Genomic DNA, 18,478 nt, shown 5'->3' on the forward strand with positions numbered 1-18,478 from the left:
GTGCATCTCGCAAGTTCTTCTTGCTACAGGAGCACAAAATGGGGTGAGAGAGTAGTGATGTGCTGTATGGCCCACCCTTAATGGGAACAGCGAGTTGGCACTCGGATGATCCATAGCTTGAATTCATCAACATAACTTCATGCACTTGGCACACTTTTACAGAAAGGTTTTTGTGTCTAAACCAAGCTCTAATCTTTTCCAATGTACCTAGTACAGTCAAATCTCGTTACTACGAACACCGAATTAACGACTTTTTCCGATTTACGAATATTTCGAGAATCCCCGCCAGATTGCCTATATATTTTCAATGTAAAAATATTTCAGAACAACGAATTTCAGTACAATGTATATTTCAGAATAACGTGCATAATTTATTTGCCCGCCTATACGCAAGGAACATCAGTATTATGAATTTAGTTAAAAGTAGCAGCACCGCAACTCTCACGTAGCACAGTAGCCGCTGTTTTTTTCCATGCACGGAAGCTATCATCATCACCGTGTTGAGAGCCAACTGCTAGCGCCACCACACAGTTATGGTTTGATGTGTGGCAGCTTAGCAGGCCTAGCCTCGTTGCCTCGTCCTTCGTCGTGCGTCCTTCGTGCCACGCACGTGTGAAGTCTGCTGCGTTTTGTTGTCGTTCTTTTTTTCTTAGCTTTCTGCAAAGTGTTTGGAGACCCGACGATGAATGCACCAGGTGACAGCGCTAAGAAGAGGCGAAAGCAGTTTTCCCTGCAAGAAAAGGTGGATTTGTTGAGGGAACTTGACTCGGGCAAAAAGCAAATCTACCTCTGCAGGGAGCGTGGCATTGCCCGTCGACTGTCGCGACCATTTGGAAAGACAGAGAAAAGATTCTGAAGCTTCACCGAGAGTCACAACTTGCACCTACGAGGAAACGGTTGCGCCTGGGAAATTTTCAAGATGTCGACCAAGCTGTGCTGACCTGGTTTAAAGATGCCCGGCTGCAAAACATCCCAATGTCTGGCCCAATGCTTCAAGAAAAAGCCCGCGAGTTCGCCGACGCACTTGAAGTAACTGGGTTTGATGCAAGTGCGGGTTGGCTTTTTCGTTTTCGCCAGAGAAACGGCATAACCTGGCAGGTAGTCTCAGGTGAAGAAAAGGCTGCGGACAAAGAGGGTGCAGATTCCTGGCGAAACGATCGTTTCCGAGAGGTGGCAGAGTCGTACTCCGAAGACGACATTTTCAACGCGGACGAGACCGCGTGCTTCTACCAGCTCTTGCCAGATCGGACGATGCACTTCAAAGGTCAGCAGTGTAAAGGAGGCAAGAAGTCGCATCTCCGCGTGACGGTCTTGCTCTGCTGCAATGCGTCGGGCACGAAGAAAATCAAGCCGCTTGTCATTGGAAAATACGCGAAGCCTCGCTGCATGAAAAACGTCGTATCCCTACCGTTCGACTATTGCGCGAACAAGCGTGCCTGGATGACAAAAGAATTGTTTTCGCAGTGGCTCATCAAACTTGACGAACAAATGAGGAAAGAAAATAGAAAGATTCTTTTGATCGTCGACAACTGTTCAGCCCACATTGTGAATGTTCGCTTGACGCACGTTCGCCTGGAGTTTCTGCCACCGAACAACACGTCCTTGCTGCAACCACTAGATCAAGGCATCATAAAGAGTGTTAAGGCGGAATTTCGCAAGCGCCTTGTGCAGCGTTTTATTATAAATCTCCGCTTAAAGCAGCCGACATCAGTCAACGTTCGTCAAGCGGCGGAAATGCTGATGGGAGCTTGGTGGAACGTGAAGACGTCAACAATCCGTAACTGTTGGCGAAAAGCAGGCCTAGTCAAGGCGCCTGCCCAAGTTGAAGACAACCTGGAAGAGGACCACAGCTACCCAGGAGACCTGTGGACTGAGGTTGAGGAACTGTTGCCCGACGTCTCTTCCTTCGACGACTACGTGGAGAGCGACAGCGCAGCACTAACGTCGGCGGACATGACAACCGAGGAGATTGTCAACAGCGTTCGCGACGTCTCCAGCTACGACGACGACCCGAAGGAAGAGGACTCTGTATCACCGAACACTGAAGAGGATGAGACCATATCGCACTCGGATGTTTTAGTGCACATGAACAAAGTCCGCACCTACATTGGTCGGTGCAGTGATGTGCCCGATGAGGTGCTACGTAAGGTGGAAGGTGTTGAGGCGTACTTAATCAGCCGTTTGTGCTCCACGCGTCAGAAGAAAATCACAGATTTCTTCAAATAAAGAACGTTTGAAGTGTGTGTAATTTTTTTTTTGTGTGTGTTTGCTTGTCGGCGCACACGGCAACTGCCAAGGTACCGTATTTACACGATTGTAAGCCGACCCTTTTTTTCAAATTTGACAATCCAATGTTGGGGGGTCGTCTTAGAATCGAAACCCATGTATTGTCATCTCGAATAGTTTCCCGCTCAACCCAAAGCGCATAGTTTTCCGCGTGCTTATACAAAAGCTTTTCTTTTTTTAGCATCTACTGCGCGCATTACGAGTGCCTTTATGACGAGCGCACGACTCTTGAGGGAGTACCGCTAATCGATGGAAGAGCCGCCGTAGGGGGGTATTGGTAGTTGACGGAAGAGCTCCTCTTTGCGATACAATTTTCTAAGCGGGCGCGTCGCCGCGTGCTCCTGTCGCTTGTGTCCACGACCGGCTCTCTCGAGTCACTTCTGTCTGACATGAGTGCCGTGACATGAGGACGAAAGTTCGGAATCTGTGAATGTGTGGTGTGGAAGTGGCGGCTTCAGCGCGAGGAAATTTTTTCGTGCGACTCCAAGCGCCGTGGCTTTCGCGGGCCGAAGTCTGGCCGCTTTCCGGAACTAGAGGCGAAGCTTGCGACCTACGTGAGGTGGTTTTTTTTTATTTTTTATTTTTTTTTTGAGATGCGATTTTGGGGGGGTCGTCTTACAATCATGTAAATACGGTACGTCATGTTCGCTCCTAGGTTTGACCTCTTGCTTACAATCGAAGTTTTTCATTACAACGATATTTCAAAATAACGTACGAGTTGCGGCGGTCCCACTTAGTTCGTTATATCAAGGTTTGACTGTACTAACTTCCTAAATACCGTATTTATTCAAGTCTAGGCCGACAGACTTTTCAAATTTTTTTGTATAAAACTCCAGGGTCAGCTTAGATACGAGAATTTTGAAAAACACGTCATTTTTCGACAAAAGTGCACAACTGGCGTCACTTAGACGGTGTTGTAGCTGTTAGTAGCCTAGCCAACATCTGGCTTCACACATGGAGTTTCACAAAATTAACTAGAAGAGACTCTGGTGCTGCGATTGTTCAGAGATCATAGGAATGATGGGTAGCAGACGGATTTGCCTAGGTGAATCGCTCTTGTGGCTTTGTTTATTACTGTGTTTCGGTTTTGTTTTGAAAAAAAGAACAAAACCTTTTGAACTTCGTAACTTCACTTGAAACAGTGAGCCTAAATGATTAAGGTGGTGAAGCGCAACTGCTGAACATTTGCAGATTTTTGTTTCGTAACAAAGCAGCTCCAAGCCATGCGAAGCCAAAAGAAAAGTAAAGTACGAAGACTAGGCAAATCTATGTACTACTACGAATTCCCATACTTGCTGAAGCGGGATACCGTATTTACTCGCATAATCCTCACACTTTTTTTGCCGGAAAACTGATGCAAAGTTCGGGGTGCGAGAATTACACGGGGAAAGCTTTCCACGAAAACGCAGAGAGCGAAAAATAAAACGAAGTGGCCGCAAATCGGGATTCTCACACTAGCAACTTACATAAAGCTTTAAGAAGTACTAATTAGAACTTACCTCAACAATAAAAGCAGAGGTTCAACACAAGGCAATATTTATTTGAGACACAAAAAGTGGAAGCAAATAGCCGAGAATCAGAATACCATACGCATAGCTTGTGGGCGTAGCGGTTGCGTTCGTCACTCAACAGGAGCCCTCAAAAGGTAAGCGTAGGACGTCAGTATTGCGCTGATGGCTATTTAACAGAATCGTCCGCAGTTTCCTTCTGAAGAAATAAAGTTTACCGATGGCTATTTAACAGAATCGTCCGCAGTTTCCTTCTGAAGAAATAAAGTTTACCATCAATCCCAGTTTTAGGCACACGGCAGGCCCAACGTGCCTTGGTGGCTTTCAGCTGCCGTCACCAGTAGCGAACACAAAACCCGTAGGCTCCGAAGGGCCTACCGGCGGCCCTGCCGCTGTTGTTTAGTGCATGATCTATCACTTGGAACTTGAAGCAGCCGTGTAGCTTCAGTGTTACCCCATAACGTGCCAAGATTACCAACACAACATACAAAACACGCAACGCGCACTGGCCACTTCGGCTTGGCTTGGATTGGATTGAATCTCCGAGCAAAAGTACGCTTGATGCTTAAGAGATGGCGCCAGATGGTGAGCGCTATCATCACCAGTTGCTGGAACGAGCAGACGACATTATTGCGGCAGTTTTCGGGGGTGCAATAATTACTCGAGAAAAAATAAAATTGTGTTTTTCTTGGGCGATGTGGGGGGTGCGAGAATTATGCGAGTGCGAGGATTACGCGAGTAAATACGGTACGTTGCAGTTCCTGTAGACACTAGCGCTAGAGTTCTCTCTAATGTAAATGCAGAAAACCCAATGAGTACACACGTGAGGCCGCCATTTTGATCTTCGTGGGGAGTGTTGAGGCTCGCTCGTTTGTCATGGGCGAGCCGTTTGTCATTTTGAGTCGCGCTTTGAGGGGTCTGTATGCAGCATAGCTCAATGGTGCCAAACAGGCGGTGTCATTATAGTGCCACTTATAAAAAGAAAATAGTCCTAGCCGCGATGTCAATGTCCAACGTTCAAGCCAGGCAGAACTTTGAACAAAAAGAATGCGCATCTCATGAGGGGCTGCAGTGTGAGACGACATCCCAAAAACTTTGATTGTGCACTCTTTTAAGAAGTGCGGCATATCCAATGTACTTGGTGGCACCGAGGATTGCGCACTGTTTGAAGACAGCGACAAAAGAAGTCAGCGACGACGACGACTTAGAATGAGCACAGCATCGGCAAGCACTTTTCGCCCGAGCTGCTTTTCGCCCGAGTTCCATTTATTGTGCAGCCGTCCAGCGGGCACCGTGGGCGACGGCAGCATCCGATAAGACAAAACGAAGCAGCCCCGGTGAATGCGCTTGGCGAAATGAAATAGGAGGGAAGGCTCTTTACAGCGGAGGACTTTCGAGAGGCGTATACTGGCCTGGAGCGGACGCATCGGGGTGGCTGCTGCTTTCACAAAGGAGAAGTGACATGCTGGGATGTCGCGGCCTCTTCTGGACTCGGCGCCAAGATATGAGAGGAAAGCCGATGTGCCCGTCGGCAAGAACCGAACTTCTGTCTAAGCGACCTTTATATATATATATACCAAGCTTGTCGAAAGGTGCTGCCGCGCTTACTTCAGGTGCTGTCGCAAGAGGTTACTTATGCGACGTGCTTAAGCGGCATATTTAAGCTTAAGCGGCATATTTATAATGCAAATAACTACAAGCGGCGCGAAAAAAAAAACGACAAGAAACGCACACAACAGGACTAGCGGCTATATGTTTCTCAAGTTATTTGCATCATAAACCAACCACTTTGTTTCATCTTCACGTTCAATTAATGTTTCCATTCTGTGAGTGCTCTCTTCGCTCAACCTACATTCGAGGTAAGATTTCTTTTTTTTTTGGGGGGGCTTCAGATGTTTGGACGTTGGCTTGGAATCGGCGTCAGCCTAGATTCGAGTACATATAGTATACCCTGTAAAAATGGAATGTACTGTGTATATTCTGCAAATACAGAACAAAATGCTTCCACTGAAGTGAATGTTACAGATTCAGCGACAGCAAATGCTGCCAAAGTTAACACGTCTGTTAGCACATTTTCTCACATGCAAGGCTTGTTTTATGTACATATTAAAAAACAATGAGAACATGTTTATGGTGTAAGTGCGAGGCACTGCAGCTTTCATTAGAAGTTTTGTAACGCAGCTATTCCGAGATTTTTACACTGCAAAAACAAATTGTGACTGAGGCATATTGTTGTGCGAGACTCCAGATTAATTTTGACACCCAGGGGTTTCCTAATGCAAATCTAAACCTAAGTGTTGCATGGACGTTTTCCTATGTCCTCACGATAAACACAGAGGCACAAAGCTCGATTTTCTTTCACATAGAATCTGACAAGTAACTTCTTTCCCCCCTTTTGCTCACATCAACAGGCTTATGATACATATGGTCCATAACCTGCATACAACACTAAAATCACAAACTTTATTACATTGTCTTAGGTGGCATTCACACTGGCAACTAACACAAGTCTGCAACCAGTGACTGTGAAGCAGCTACTCACTACGACTAATGTTCACACCAGAGAATGCAGTTTGCTCATCGCCACACAGCAACTGTTACTATTCACAAGTTTTTCTGACAGGCTTGTCTATTTCTTGTGAAATAACCAGCATTGTATGCCGATCTCCCGCCCTGCTATTTGATTCTGCAATTTCGACACTCTGGCTACTTAGTCGGTCGGTTCGCAAATCACTAAAACGGTGTGTTACGACTAAGCGACCATTGGCGACAATAATCCTACAACATACTATTTCCAGCAACCTCTATCAGTTGCCCGTGTGAATGCCACAATATGGTATGCTGGTGCTCTGCTACTTGTTCGTCGCTGTCAAATTGATAATCTAGAGGAATAGCTTGGAATCATGGTTTCCTTTAGTGCTCTGCTTCATGTTCTCATTGGACACAGCTTGCTCGGCTTCTAATGCGCTTGCCTGGTGTGGTTGGTGGTCGGTGGCTGGCTGGGCCGAGGAGGGAAAGCCAAGAGGGAAGCCAAGTGGCACACCAGGGTGCTTGTCCATAGAAGAGCCCTGCACATATTTCATGCAAAGGCAGTATCAGCACCTACACATGTTGCTAGCACATACATACTACTGAGCTCCGCAACAATGGTACTAATAGACGAAGTGAAAGCAATTGGCTTTAGCAAGACCTTGGCTGCCGTGAAATGAGACGGCATTGAGAAGAAATACTGCAAAATGGACTTTGACAGTCAACATTACCCTAGTACGCTTAGAATCGGGCACATTCAGACTAGCAAAGGTGGATTTTGGTTGCCACTGCATTAAGACAATGACACAATTTTCATGTTCCTTGTGACATGGGCTATGCAACACCAACAAAAAACTATTAAGAGTTTTCCACATTCAATTCCAAGTCTAAATACACAGATACTATACCCCGTAAAGTGTACAGAAAGACGACTGCTGCCAGCCGGCGTCAAGTTGCCTTTTTATTGACTTCGCTTTCTTGACATTTATGTAAAAATTACCACGAATAACATCCCAGTTACTTTCCTTCACTTGATTGCCCGTTGGTTGTCAATAGACAGTTATAGTCTAGCATTACCGTGACAGCAGTGTCAAAGGGAGTAGCGTTACCGTGAAGCAGACGTTCGCCACGGACAGCACGTTTTAGTTAAACGAGATGGTGTTTGCGTGCCGAAGCTGTGACCATGGCGCCATCTAGCCGAGAATAAGAGCACTAAAAAAGCAAAAAAAAAAAAAGACTAGAAAATGCTTGCCTCAATCTCTGCATATGACAATATCACAACTTTTTTTAGTAATAATATAAGTAAATAGAAGTTAACCATGCACTAAAAGCAAAAAATTATATGTTGCAGATGTGTTTACACAGATATTCTTAGGCCTAGGAATGTCCGAAATGGGAAGTGATCTAAAAAACTTCGCAAAGTTATCTGTAATACTCAGCCATTGCAGCTGCCCGAAGGCAAGCGAAGCCATTAACATGGTTATTTTTAGAGTACGAATCGAATCCTTCAACAGCAACACCAATTCCAGTTCGAAGCGGGTGTTCGAAATATCTGCCATGTTTTACAAACACTACGTAAACCATGAAAACAAGGTAATGCTAAATGTGAAATATAGTGTGGATACGAAGAGCAAAACCCAAGAATGTTTATTAAATTACGACAAAAAATGATAAAAATTGAACCTCTGCTACCCTGTATTGTACCAGTGATAAAAACGGATGGCATCACCCTGTGAGGACTATGCCTCAGCATTATTGTTTCAATATACTCTCCAAGCAACAGGTCAACCACGTGTCACTGTGAGCACTCATCTCAAGTAATACCTTGAAAGGCCAGTGTACAGGCTCCACCCTGTTTTTTACACCCCCCTCTCCAATTCGTAGAGTAGACTTCCGAATACAGTATAGACCGCTTATAACGTACGTGCAGGAGTCGCGAATATACGCACTCTAATCGGTACCGCATTCCAACTAAAACAGCTTTTTCCCAGGGCCACACTTGCGGCAAAATATTGAGCACGCAGCCTCGGTGCGTTTTAAAATCAAAACCTGCGACGCGTGGTGCATACCATCATTTAAGTTTCATAGTGTAAAAAAATTGACATCGAAAGATCCGTTGGTAATAAAATGAATGCGAGGAAAAGGGAGGATGGGTCTAACAAAAGAAAGCACCATTGCATGAATTCGCCAACTACTTCCGAGACTGCCTTGATTATGCACATAGCACAGACTATGTCGAATCACGTCTGCAATTTCACTGGATGAAAGATGCCGATCCTTCGATTTCAAGGGAGCACACCCAATTTCAAGATGTCGCAATCAAATCGCGAACCACCATTCAAGTGCTACACGTGCCAACCTCATTTTCATTAACAATATGCATCCCTTGCCTTAAGTGGAGCCACCGCAAGGAGTTCCGTTGATTCTGTAACTTTGATAGCACCCAACTGCTACCAATACGTATGATTACTTTTAGGTTATTTTTTCTTACCGTATGTACTCGAATCTGACGTGCACAGTTTCTTCCTTTAAAACGAGTCCGAAAATCGCATGCGGGCTAAAATCGTGTAAGACTAAAAAAAAAAAAAAAAAAACCCATTGGTTATCGCATTGCCATCGGCATTTCAACACTGGCCGCCTCGAACGCGCATCAGGCCTGGCTATGTGGGTGCCATCTCTGCCATTGTTTCTTCTATTTTCTGCAGTTCGTACGTGTGCCATTTTGCATTTAAGTCAACGGCATAACAGTGCAGACTCCAAAGACTCAAAGGAGCGCACCTTGATGCTGCATTCAAAAGGAGAGTTACTACTACGTGCCCAGAGACGGATGGAAATCTGGCTGCATCGTGGTCGTCTGGAGTTCTCGAAACGTACATGCGGCACTGGCGGAAACAGAAGCAAAAAAATTTTGACCGCGGAGCACCGCAAAAAGGTTTCAGTGAACCAAAAAAGTGCCAGTTCCTTGAAATCAAAGAGCTGCTCACCATACGTGTATTCGCAGCGGGCGGCGAAATCATCATGCAACTTGTATCGGCGTAGTGACTGCGGTCTTAGCGGCAAGATACGCTGTGTTGTTTGTTCACTTTTTGTAACTATAATGCATTGAAAGCAAATACTTGTTCTTCTTAACATGGGAAGGTTGCTTCCTAATGACTTTTTCTTTTCCGTCACGAAAAGTGGTTGTGCATTAAAACTTGGTGCTATAATTTTTTTTTTGGTCGCGAGAAACGGGTGCACATTACAATCAAAGGCACGGCAGAATAAAGTGAAAATGGTAATCTATATTACTTTAGACCATGTTCATCTATTTTAACCCGGTTTTGAGTACCGACAGCCTTGTTATAGGCTTGTATTGACCATTTGATTTCGAGTGTGACGACAAGCTGGAGCCCTAGTGCTTAAAAAAAATGCTAGTGTATGTATTATTGCGAGTTCATCCCAAAGACCTTCAAAGTTAGCAACAGATTATGAATGAGGGGGGGTCACAAATGAATGCAAGGGGGTAGTGCTGCTTTCGTTTTAATCATGCATTGCTGCAACCAGACTGGAGGTTATGCAGCCTTAGCTCCACTGCAGATGTGCAAAATTCAGAAATGAGAGCACCGGGCTGCAGTAAATTGTTTTGCTGCTTTCTTCCCACTGTGTGCTTTCCTACGTCTTTACTGGGCTATATGTAAGCCCGTCGATGCAGAGACATTTCTTAGCGTGCTGGCGCAGCACGAGAACCCCCCTGAACTCTGGGTCCTGTTCACTAGTAACTGTAGCACTTCGACATCAGTTCAGAGAACACTGAGCGGTTACACCAAGATTATCATTCGAACTACTTTTTCCTTCTCTTAAGCGGACTCCTCATAACGAGTTCATCTTTTAAGTGGTAGTGCGCCCGAAAAAAACAACAACATGGTGCACCTATAATGAGACACCTGTTAAAAACAAGGAACACGAAATCAAGCGAAAAATGGCACGCACCGCAGAAGATGTGGGCAAGTTTGCCCTCGTGCCGATGCTCATGGCTGCCGCCGCATTGGCTTCTGCAGCAGAAGCATGGGACGCGAGAGGCATGGGAGAGTTGGACATGGGCGCTTCTCGAAGAGGGCCCATCAGTCGTGCGCTGACAGCCAGCAGTTGGTCCCGGCGTGCTTGCAGGCCACTGATTCGAGACTCCAACTCCATGTTCTCCGAGCGCAGTTGATGCAGACATGACAGCAATGATGCAACTGCAACATGTGAACACAGCTTATAACCAATACACAAACAGCCTGTGAGGTTCCTTCCACAATGACAAGTGTCCAAGCAACATTTACCACACTGCTTATTTGCGGTAAGTATTGAGCCATTACATACGAAATTGCAATGCAGCGAGACATGAGAAGCGAGCCATTGCAGTGAAACAATGTTTCATGATAGTAGATCAGTGCAAAAAAGACATAGACACAGGCTAAACCTACGATACTGCTGCTATTCTGCGATGAAATCGTACAGGTACTAGCTCAGCTTTACTTACTAGAACAAAGTTCACCAGAAGCACGGCAACAGATTGTGTAGCCAACACAGAAAGCTGCAGAGGAACAACTTGCCAACACTTTAACGATCACAATAAAAAGAACTGGCGATTCTACAATATCACATGCACCACCACACTTAACTTTGAGACATAACTCGGCAAGAAGTAACGCTCTCACATGCAATAGTGATGCTACTACTGCGCTGATTGCGCCAAACTGCGCTAAAGTGCCCTGGCTGCCACATGCAGCTACATTTCCTCAAAATTTGGATTGTCTGCGCCAAACCTGTGCCAAATGGTATTTTTGGACTTTCAAAAACAAAACTTTCGGTTTTCCTACTGAAAGAGACATCGCTGTGGGCCCCGCGTACGATGCAATCCGAGCGAAGTTAAACTGAGCGAAATGTCACTGTTGCAATACAGTCAATGTGTGATTTCACGGAGTCCCTAGAGACCACGAAATAATCCGAAAAGATCTGAAATTAATAATCCTGAAAGTAAGAAGAAACAAACCGTGCACAGCATATGAGCTTCACTCACTGTCAAAGTGCTGGGCCTGCCTCATGAGAAAGCCAGAGCCCTGGTCCCACTGACGTTCAAGCAGCTGCTCCAGGGTCTGCGGAATCAAGCTGCAAACAAACGCACATAACTGTGTCGATAAAACCGTACACAGTATTGCGTTATCCTAACCTCAACACGCTTCTTCTAAAATCGGCAATTAACAATGCACTTCATTATTAACTAAACTAAATGAAAAATCTTGACAAGGATCCCCTTTGCCTCACCATAAGACGAATTTCAGATAAGCACATCATATTGATGGTGCCATTTGAATACCCAAGTCTATAAAACTTTCGTGTTTCGTCACCTTTTCAAAAAGTTCTGCTTTAACAGTTGGTGCAACATCTTAAAATGAAGAAGGATATCTCGATAAAACGCGTTGCTGGACGAGTTCGCAAAGTGTCTTCAACTAAAAGTAAAGCGCAAGAAGTAGATGCCCATCCTGCCTACTTGTCTCCTGTGTCCAGTCTTTTCGCGCTACACTTTTAGTTTAAGAAGAACGCTACGATGTCCAGACCCTCAACAATTGTTAATAACCCGGCCCTTTTCAAATATCTTGCATGCTACATCACACATCTTTAGAAGACAAATTTGTGTTGTTTGGATTTTATTGTATTGCTTTGTAAGCTTGCACATGGCCAGATGGCATGATTTTGAATTGAATGAGAAAAGGAGCAGCATTTGAATTGTAGCAGGTTGCGAGCTACAAGCAGTGAAATATAGGCTTGTGTGAATAGTGAATTATAGGTTCGAAGTGAATTAGAAGTGAATAATGATTTTGGTTGAATAATTTCGAATTGAATTTGGATAGTATATATAGCACACATTATAAAAAAAGGGCATACTTGTCATGACGTAACTAACCTGCACAGTATAATTTTAAAATTGAGACAAGTCCTGTACAAATACAAGTTTGTTTTTTTTTTTGCATCAAAGGAAGGGGAAACCTTGAATAGTAGCACGATCTGACTTTCGATAGACTGCAAGTGATAGCCTGTAAAATATGTTACATTTTAAAATTTGCTATGCTTAGAGCATATAAGTCACTATAACAAGCTTTTAAACTTCAAAATAGGGATCGACGTGAGGTTAATATTTTTATTTAACCTTAAAGTGAGGCTTCGCGGCAGTGTAAATTTCCCCCGAGTACGTGTTTTCACGGCTTAGAAGCACTTCACTACAGTGAAACCATTTTTGCCGGGGAGGTTACATGCTAACTTATATACACCTAGATAAGTTCTTTCAAGGCTTAAAATCCCTCTTTTGCATTGAGAACACCTTTATAGGGCGTTACTTGCAGACTAATATGCATTTGTTTGTTTTATATAATAGAAAATTTTCAATAATTAAAATTCGGTTCAAAGTGCATTTGAATACTGCACCATTTGTTCGAATATTTGAAGCATTAAAATATTCTTACAAGCCTGGTAAAATATGATGTTTAAAAGTTTCGAAACACACTTTTAGACTTTGAAATAATTAATTGATCTTCCTTTGAGAAAGAAATGCTACAGACTTCCGAAGACAATAGTGTCAAACCAGACCATAATGTCAATTCACTAACTGACTAGTCCTGTCCACAAATATGACTAAAAAACAGGGTTGAGGTCGGTGCCCTCACTGACCTTGGTACAGCAGCCGATTCGGGCCATGCGGGACTCCGAGGCAAGCTGACGCGGGGTGGTCCCACTTGACACGCCGATGCCCAGCCTTCTGGAGGCATAGCTGATGACACTCGCCCTTTTGTAGACAAAGATGAGTAAAAGAAATGCTGTTTAATGACAACCATGTCACTTTGCTCTATCATTTTCATAGCATCAGTGTGTCTCGCTGTTTTATCTCTTTTTGGCCAGGGATATTAAAAATAAAACCTTGTGATGATGTGGATTGAGGCACGTGGCCGTAACATCACAAGGAGGCAGCTTGTGTTAAACGATGTGTCACCACAACCAAAGATAGTGATGATGATTGTCGCAATGAAAGAACATAGAACGCAAAGAAAAAAAAGCCTCAAGAGTATAGGAGAACGAGTGAAACGAAAGTGGGCAGACGTCTCAAACAGCACTTCGTCTAGTTCAAGTGCTCGAGTGTGGGCGACTGGGGTTCCAATAACGCGTGAACCAGCGCCGAGGTCCCGTTCTTGGCTCCTCGGTGTGCCAGCAGACTGCTGCACTAGCGGCTTGTGGCGAGTGTTCCTGAGGGGCCGAGACACAGCTGGAGAAGTCTCAGCTGGAAGCGGCTCTCAAAGTTTTTAGATACTGTCCGTTTGGAAAGCGCGCGGGGTCGCAGCGACAAGGAGCAGCAAAGAGCGGCCCCTTCCCATATGCCGCGCAGCGGCAGCGCCGCTGTCACTTTGGGATTAGCGAAGAAATGTAGTCTGCTACCTCTGCATGCGAAATAGCGAGAAATTTGTTTCCAAATACGTGGATTTTAGCTAAAGCGGCTAGATAAGGGCCGAATGAATACTACTTAGTGATAAATAAGGGCCGCGCCTGTACCTAAGAAATGTATGATCACTTCTTTGCCTGCGATCAGTGGCGTAGCTAGCGGGTGGCACACTGGGCCTGTCCCGTTGTACGCTTTATATCGATGAGCTTGCGCACCTCATAGCTGGCACAACTGACATAAATGGGACAATTTTTATGTGAAGATGACTTTCATACACAAACTCCTTGGATTGTTGCTAAAATTATCCGAGGAGTTAAGAAGGCCTTCCAATGTGACGGAAGAATAATTTAAGAAAAAAAAATGGAATGCAGTGCAGTAGATGACATACAGTCAGTATGTATAATAACTTTTACTTGGAAAAGCTCTTTCGCAAATTATATTTCACATGTGACACGACGATGGAGCATACTTGTGTGAATTAGCAGTTTAAGGTAGTAAACGTGGCGACCTGCAGTGCGCCGGATTGTTGTAGTGGCTATGCCTTTGAGGAAAAAATACTTGCGACCGGCGGCACTTCTTCAAACCCCCAAATGACCCAGCAGTTCTCAACGCCTCAACAGTTGCTACTCCACGAGAAGCTTTTCAGCTCACAGTCGAAACCTACATTTCAAATTTAAGGACCTAATCTCTTGCTGCGAGCACATCGTAGGCGGAAAGGTCAAAATTCCATGTGGTAGGTGGACACTTAAGCTGAATGCTGTTCCTCGAATTACCCCAAATATTCCTGCACACAAGGTGGAAAAGAGAACCCCCAAAACTTATAGAAACCGCGAAATTCAAGGGCCGCGTGTCGGCAAGTGGTCGCTATGTGTCCGACGTTAACATAGAGGGCAGCGATGTTGATAAAGCTACTGGCGTCCCCTCCGATCCAGAGTTATGTCCAGAGGTAGAAACTTGGTTGCCTGTATTCCAAGACCGAAGAAAGTTCCAATCCTGGAATGTCGAGCTTATCTAGGAAGAAGTTTTCTTTTTTCCAACGTGGTTCAAAACAAAGGTATTGTCGAAATCGACAAGACAGTGGTCGTAACAAAAAACTTCACCTTTGTCCTCAGTTCTAGAGGGAAGCTTGTCCTCACGTGCGCATACAGCGAACATGGTTTGGAAAGCCAGCTGAAAATCATGAGCTTGCGGATGGTATCAGCTTTTCTAAGTTATGTTGATCACCTAAAGATATGCATGAGCTGTCGTAGCAGCTTATTTTTTTCCATTTTGACCGCAACATCAGCCCTGAAGATCCAAGACTTGTGGAGGAGCACTTTCGAGCTGCCCTGAGACGACTTATGCCCACCATGCAAGAGCACAAGAAAAAAATCGGCGAGCACGGTAGAAGAAAAAAAAAAGAATCTACGATACTTACGAGCCATCCCCAAAAATTACGCTCATCTACTAAAAGCTAATAAAAATGGTTATTAGGGCCATAGCTTTTTCGAGAAAAAGCGAAGAACGACACTAGGAAAATGAGAACACAGCTTTCAAATGGTTCTCATATGACCGCTCACAGCTCTCACAGCTCTCATATGACCGGCCTTCCTCCAGGATGCCGACGCTGCTGAGCGAAGTCTTATTGAACTCGAATTCGCAAGGCATTCCCTTGGTAATTTGTTTAAGGCGTGACGATGCACCCAGAGCCAGTACGTTAGCTTTTGACATCAGCCCACAAGCAGCAGGGCTCGATATTTTAAAAAGCAGGCAAGTAATCAGCCAACTAGCCCCCCATCATACGCTTCTCGAAGTAATCAGCCACTCCGTTTCATAGTGCTACCCTCTGGCTGATTTCGCTTTTGAAGGTTACAGCGCAGCATGAAGAGAAATTTTGAAAAAAAAAAAAAAAAAAAACCTTTCTGGATAAGCTTGACATTCCAGGTTTGGAACTTTGTTCGGTCTTGTAATGCAGGGAACCAAGTTGCTAAGAGTGCAGTAATATTTGGGAAAACTCGAAGAACAGCACCGAGTTTAGGTGTCCACCTTCCACATGGAATTTTGATGTTCCTGACTACGATGAGTTGTAGCAAGTGATTAGGTACTCAGATTCAAAATGCAAGCCAGAAATGTACCGTATATACTCGTGTAAGGGCCGCACTTTTTTTTCGAAAATTTTGCTAGGTGCGGCCCTTACACGAATCAGGCCGATTTAGTACAGGCAGTACAGGCCAAAGGTCTGTACTGTTTATGCAACAGTAGCAGAGTGCAAGAGTCACAAATGACATGCCAGAAATGTTTTTATTCGGATTCCATTTCGCTGTCCTCGTTCTCGGAGGAGCTCGCCTCGGCGTCCGCGTCTTCCCAGAGACGGTCATCTTCGGTGCCGTTCATGGAGTTCGAAATTCCCGTTACCTTGAAGCTTTTAGCAACTACTTCTACTGACATGGCACGCCACGCATTCAAAATCCATTCACACACCTGTTGGAGCGACGCCCGCTTCAGCCGTCCTGTAGGGGTCTTCTCGTGGACGCCTCCAGCCATCCATTCAGAGTAACATCGGCGAAATTCCACTTTGAATGGTCTGTTGACGCATACGTCGAGCGGCTGCAGCACACTCGTCAGGCCACCGGGAATGACGGCCAAGTCCGTACGAGTTGCGGCAACTCGGTTCTTGACGCGGTCGGTCAAGTGGCCCCTAAAGCTGTCCAAAACAAGGAGGGCTTTCCGTTGTAACAGCCCTCCAGGTCTGTTTGCCCAGACGGTCTTAATCCAGTCAACGACCAGTTCCTCGGACATCCAGCCCTTCTCTTGCGCACGTACGACGATTCCCTGAGGGAACTTCTCTTTTGGGAGAGTCTTCCTTTTAAATACGACGTACGGCGGAAGCCTCCTGCCGTCTGCCGTGATGCACAACATCACAGTGCACCTTTGGCGTTCTGCACCAGTCGTGCGCACAGACACACTTTTCGCACCTTTTAAATCCACTGTGGTGCTTTCCGGTGCATCGAACCACACAGGTGTCTGGTCCGCATTCCCAATTTGGGACAGGTCGTATTCATGCTCCCTCCTGAGAGCATTCACGAAGCGATGAAACTTAATGACGTGGTCTTCGTACTCGCGCGGCAGTTTTTGGCAAATCGTCGTTCGGCGCCGAATAGAAAGCTGGTTACGGTTCATAAACCGCGTAGCCCAGCCCCGACTTGCCTTGAATTGTGCCGGGGGTATTTCCATGTGGCGAGCGATGCTGAGGGCTTTGACGCGTATCATGTCAGTCGATACGGCGTAGCCGTCCCTTCGTGTGTCGACGACGTAGTTGACGAGCTCGCTTTCGAGTTGCGGGTACTTGCACTTTTTCCCGCGAAACGCCTTTCGGCTCCTGTTAGTAGCGGCGAGGGCATCTTTCTGATTCATCCAGTAACGCACGCGCTTCTCATCGACGTCGTACTTTCGTCCAGCTTCCCGCTTCCCGTGCTCCTCGGCATAGTCAATCACTTGCAGCTTAAATGCTGCAGTGAATGATCTCAGATGCCGGCCCATCGTCCGTCACGTGCGCTGGCTTCTGCAGGGTTCACTACAACCAACAAAGTGACACCGACGACACCGATCTGAAGTCGCGCTGCCAACGTATCGACACGATGCTAGGAACGATGCCAACAAAGAGGCCGCACAAGGCAAATATGGCGGCGCGCTGTCAACAGCGTGGTCGGCGCGTCGGCGGAAGTAGAATAAAAGCGGAAAAGCGTGCAGCGCCATCTGGCTGTAAATGAACTAACTACACTTTTCTGGCGGGACATTTTGAACTTTTGTTTTTTTTTTTTCGAAATATCCGCTTTCAAAGTTGGGGTGCGGCCCTTACACGAGGGCGGCCCTTACACGAGTATATACGGTAGGTCTTGACTGCCACCTGGAAGGCTTTTCATGGATCAGTAGATGTTCAGGCCTTCAGAACGGCAGGGTATTTTGGGGGTTTGAAATGCCATGGATCGCAAGTGTTTTCCTCAGAAACATTGCCACTTCGACAGCCCGATGTGCTGCAGGTCCTCATGTTTACTGTGTTAAACTGCAGATTCTCTCAAGCATGCTTGATTGTCAAGTCACATGTGAAATAGAATTTGCGATGACCGAAATCTAACCTTCAAGCTCCCCTCGCAGTGGTGCACCAAAAAAAATATTCAATGCTGCCGCGGGAAACGGCAGCAGCTCAATCTCAACGCTATGCCAGCGCCGCCCCTCGGAGCAGATACTAGTTAGTGCCGCATACGGAGCGGACTTTTCCAACTGACAGTATCTAAATACGTTGACGGCTGGCTACCCCCTAGCACAGCACCAGCCTGAGGGTTAACCAGCCCCGCTAGTCCCCTCACAACGAGAGCAGATGCAGAGACAAGTGCACCATAAGTGACTACGAGTCATTCCAACCGTCGCCATCAGACAACGCAGCGATATCGCATTGATTAGAACTGCCACAGTTACCACGATGACAGCCCTTTAAGGAGGGGATTGCACGAGTGGTAGGCAGATTGCAAAATGGATAGTTCTAGTGTGAGGCCTGTAGCATTGTAGATAAAGTCGTATGCATTGCATGTTGAAGGCCCCAACTGCTGTGTCATTTTATTGACGGATCCTTGGCCCAAACCTAGGCGCATTTCCATTACAAACATGAACCTGCTCTGATGAACCGCACTGTGAATTCTCCACTCCAAAGAAAAGAAAAAAAAAC

General features: G+C 45.7%; 1 protein-coding gene across 9 annotated transcripts in view; it reads right to left on the bottom strand.

Annotated features, from left to right (window-relative positions):
- Alh (coiled coil domain containing protein Alhambra) overlaps positions 1-18,478 on the bottom strand; it is a 76,161-nt gene that overhangs the window by 5,072 nt on the left and 52,611 nt on the right. For all 9 annotated transcript variants that reach the window (XM_075895347.1, XM_075895376.1, XM_037436169.2 and 6 more), the window contains 4 exons: positions 13,014-13,128; positions 11,368-11,456; positions 10,293-10,540; positions 6,767-6,862 (listed from right to left, as the gene is read on the bottom strand). In XM_075895347.1, coding sequence (XP_075751462.1) covers positions 6,767-6,862; positions 10,293-10,540; positions 11,368-11,456; positions 13,014-13,128 — 548 coding nt within the window. The remainder of the gene's footprint in view (positions 1-6,766; positions 6,863-10,292; positions 10,541-11,367; positions 11,457-13,013; positions 13,129-18,478) is intronic.

The sequence above is a fragment of the Rhipicephalus microplus genome, chromosome 1 (assembly GCF_043290135.1).
Source record: "Rhipicephalus microplus isolate Deutch F79 chromosome 1, USDA_Rmic, whole genome shotgun sequence".
Taxonomy (NCBI): Eukaryota; Metazoa; Arthropoda; class Arachnida; order Ixodida; family Ixodidae; genus Rhipicephalus; species Rhipicephalus microplus.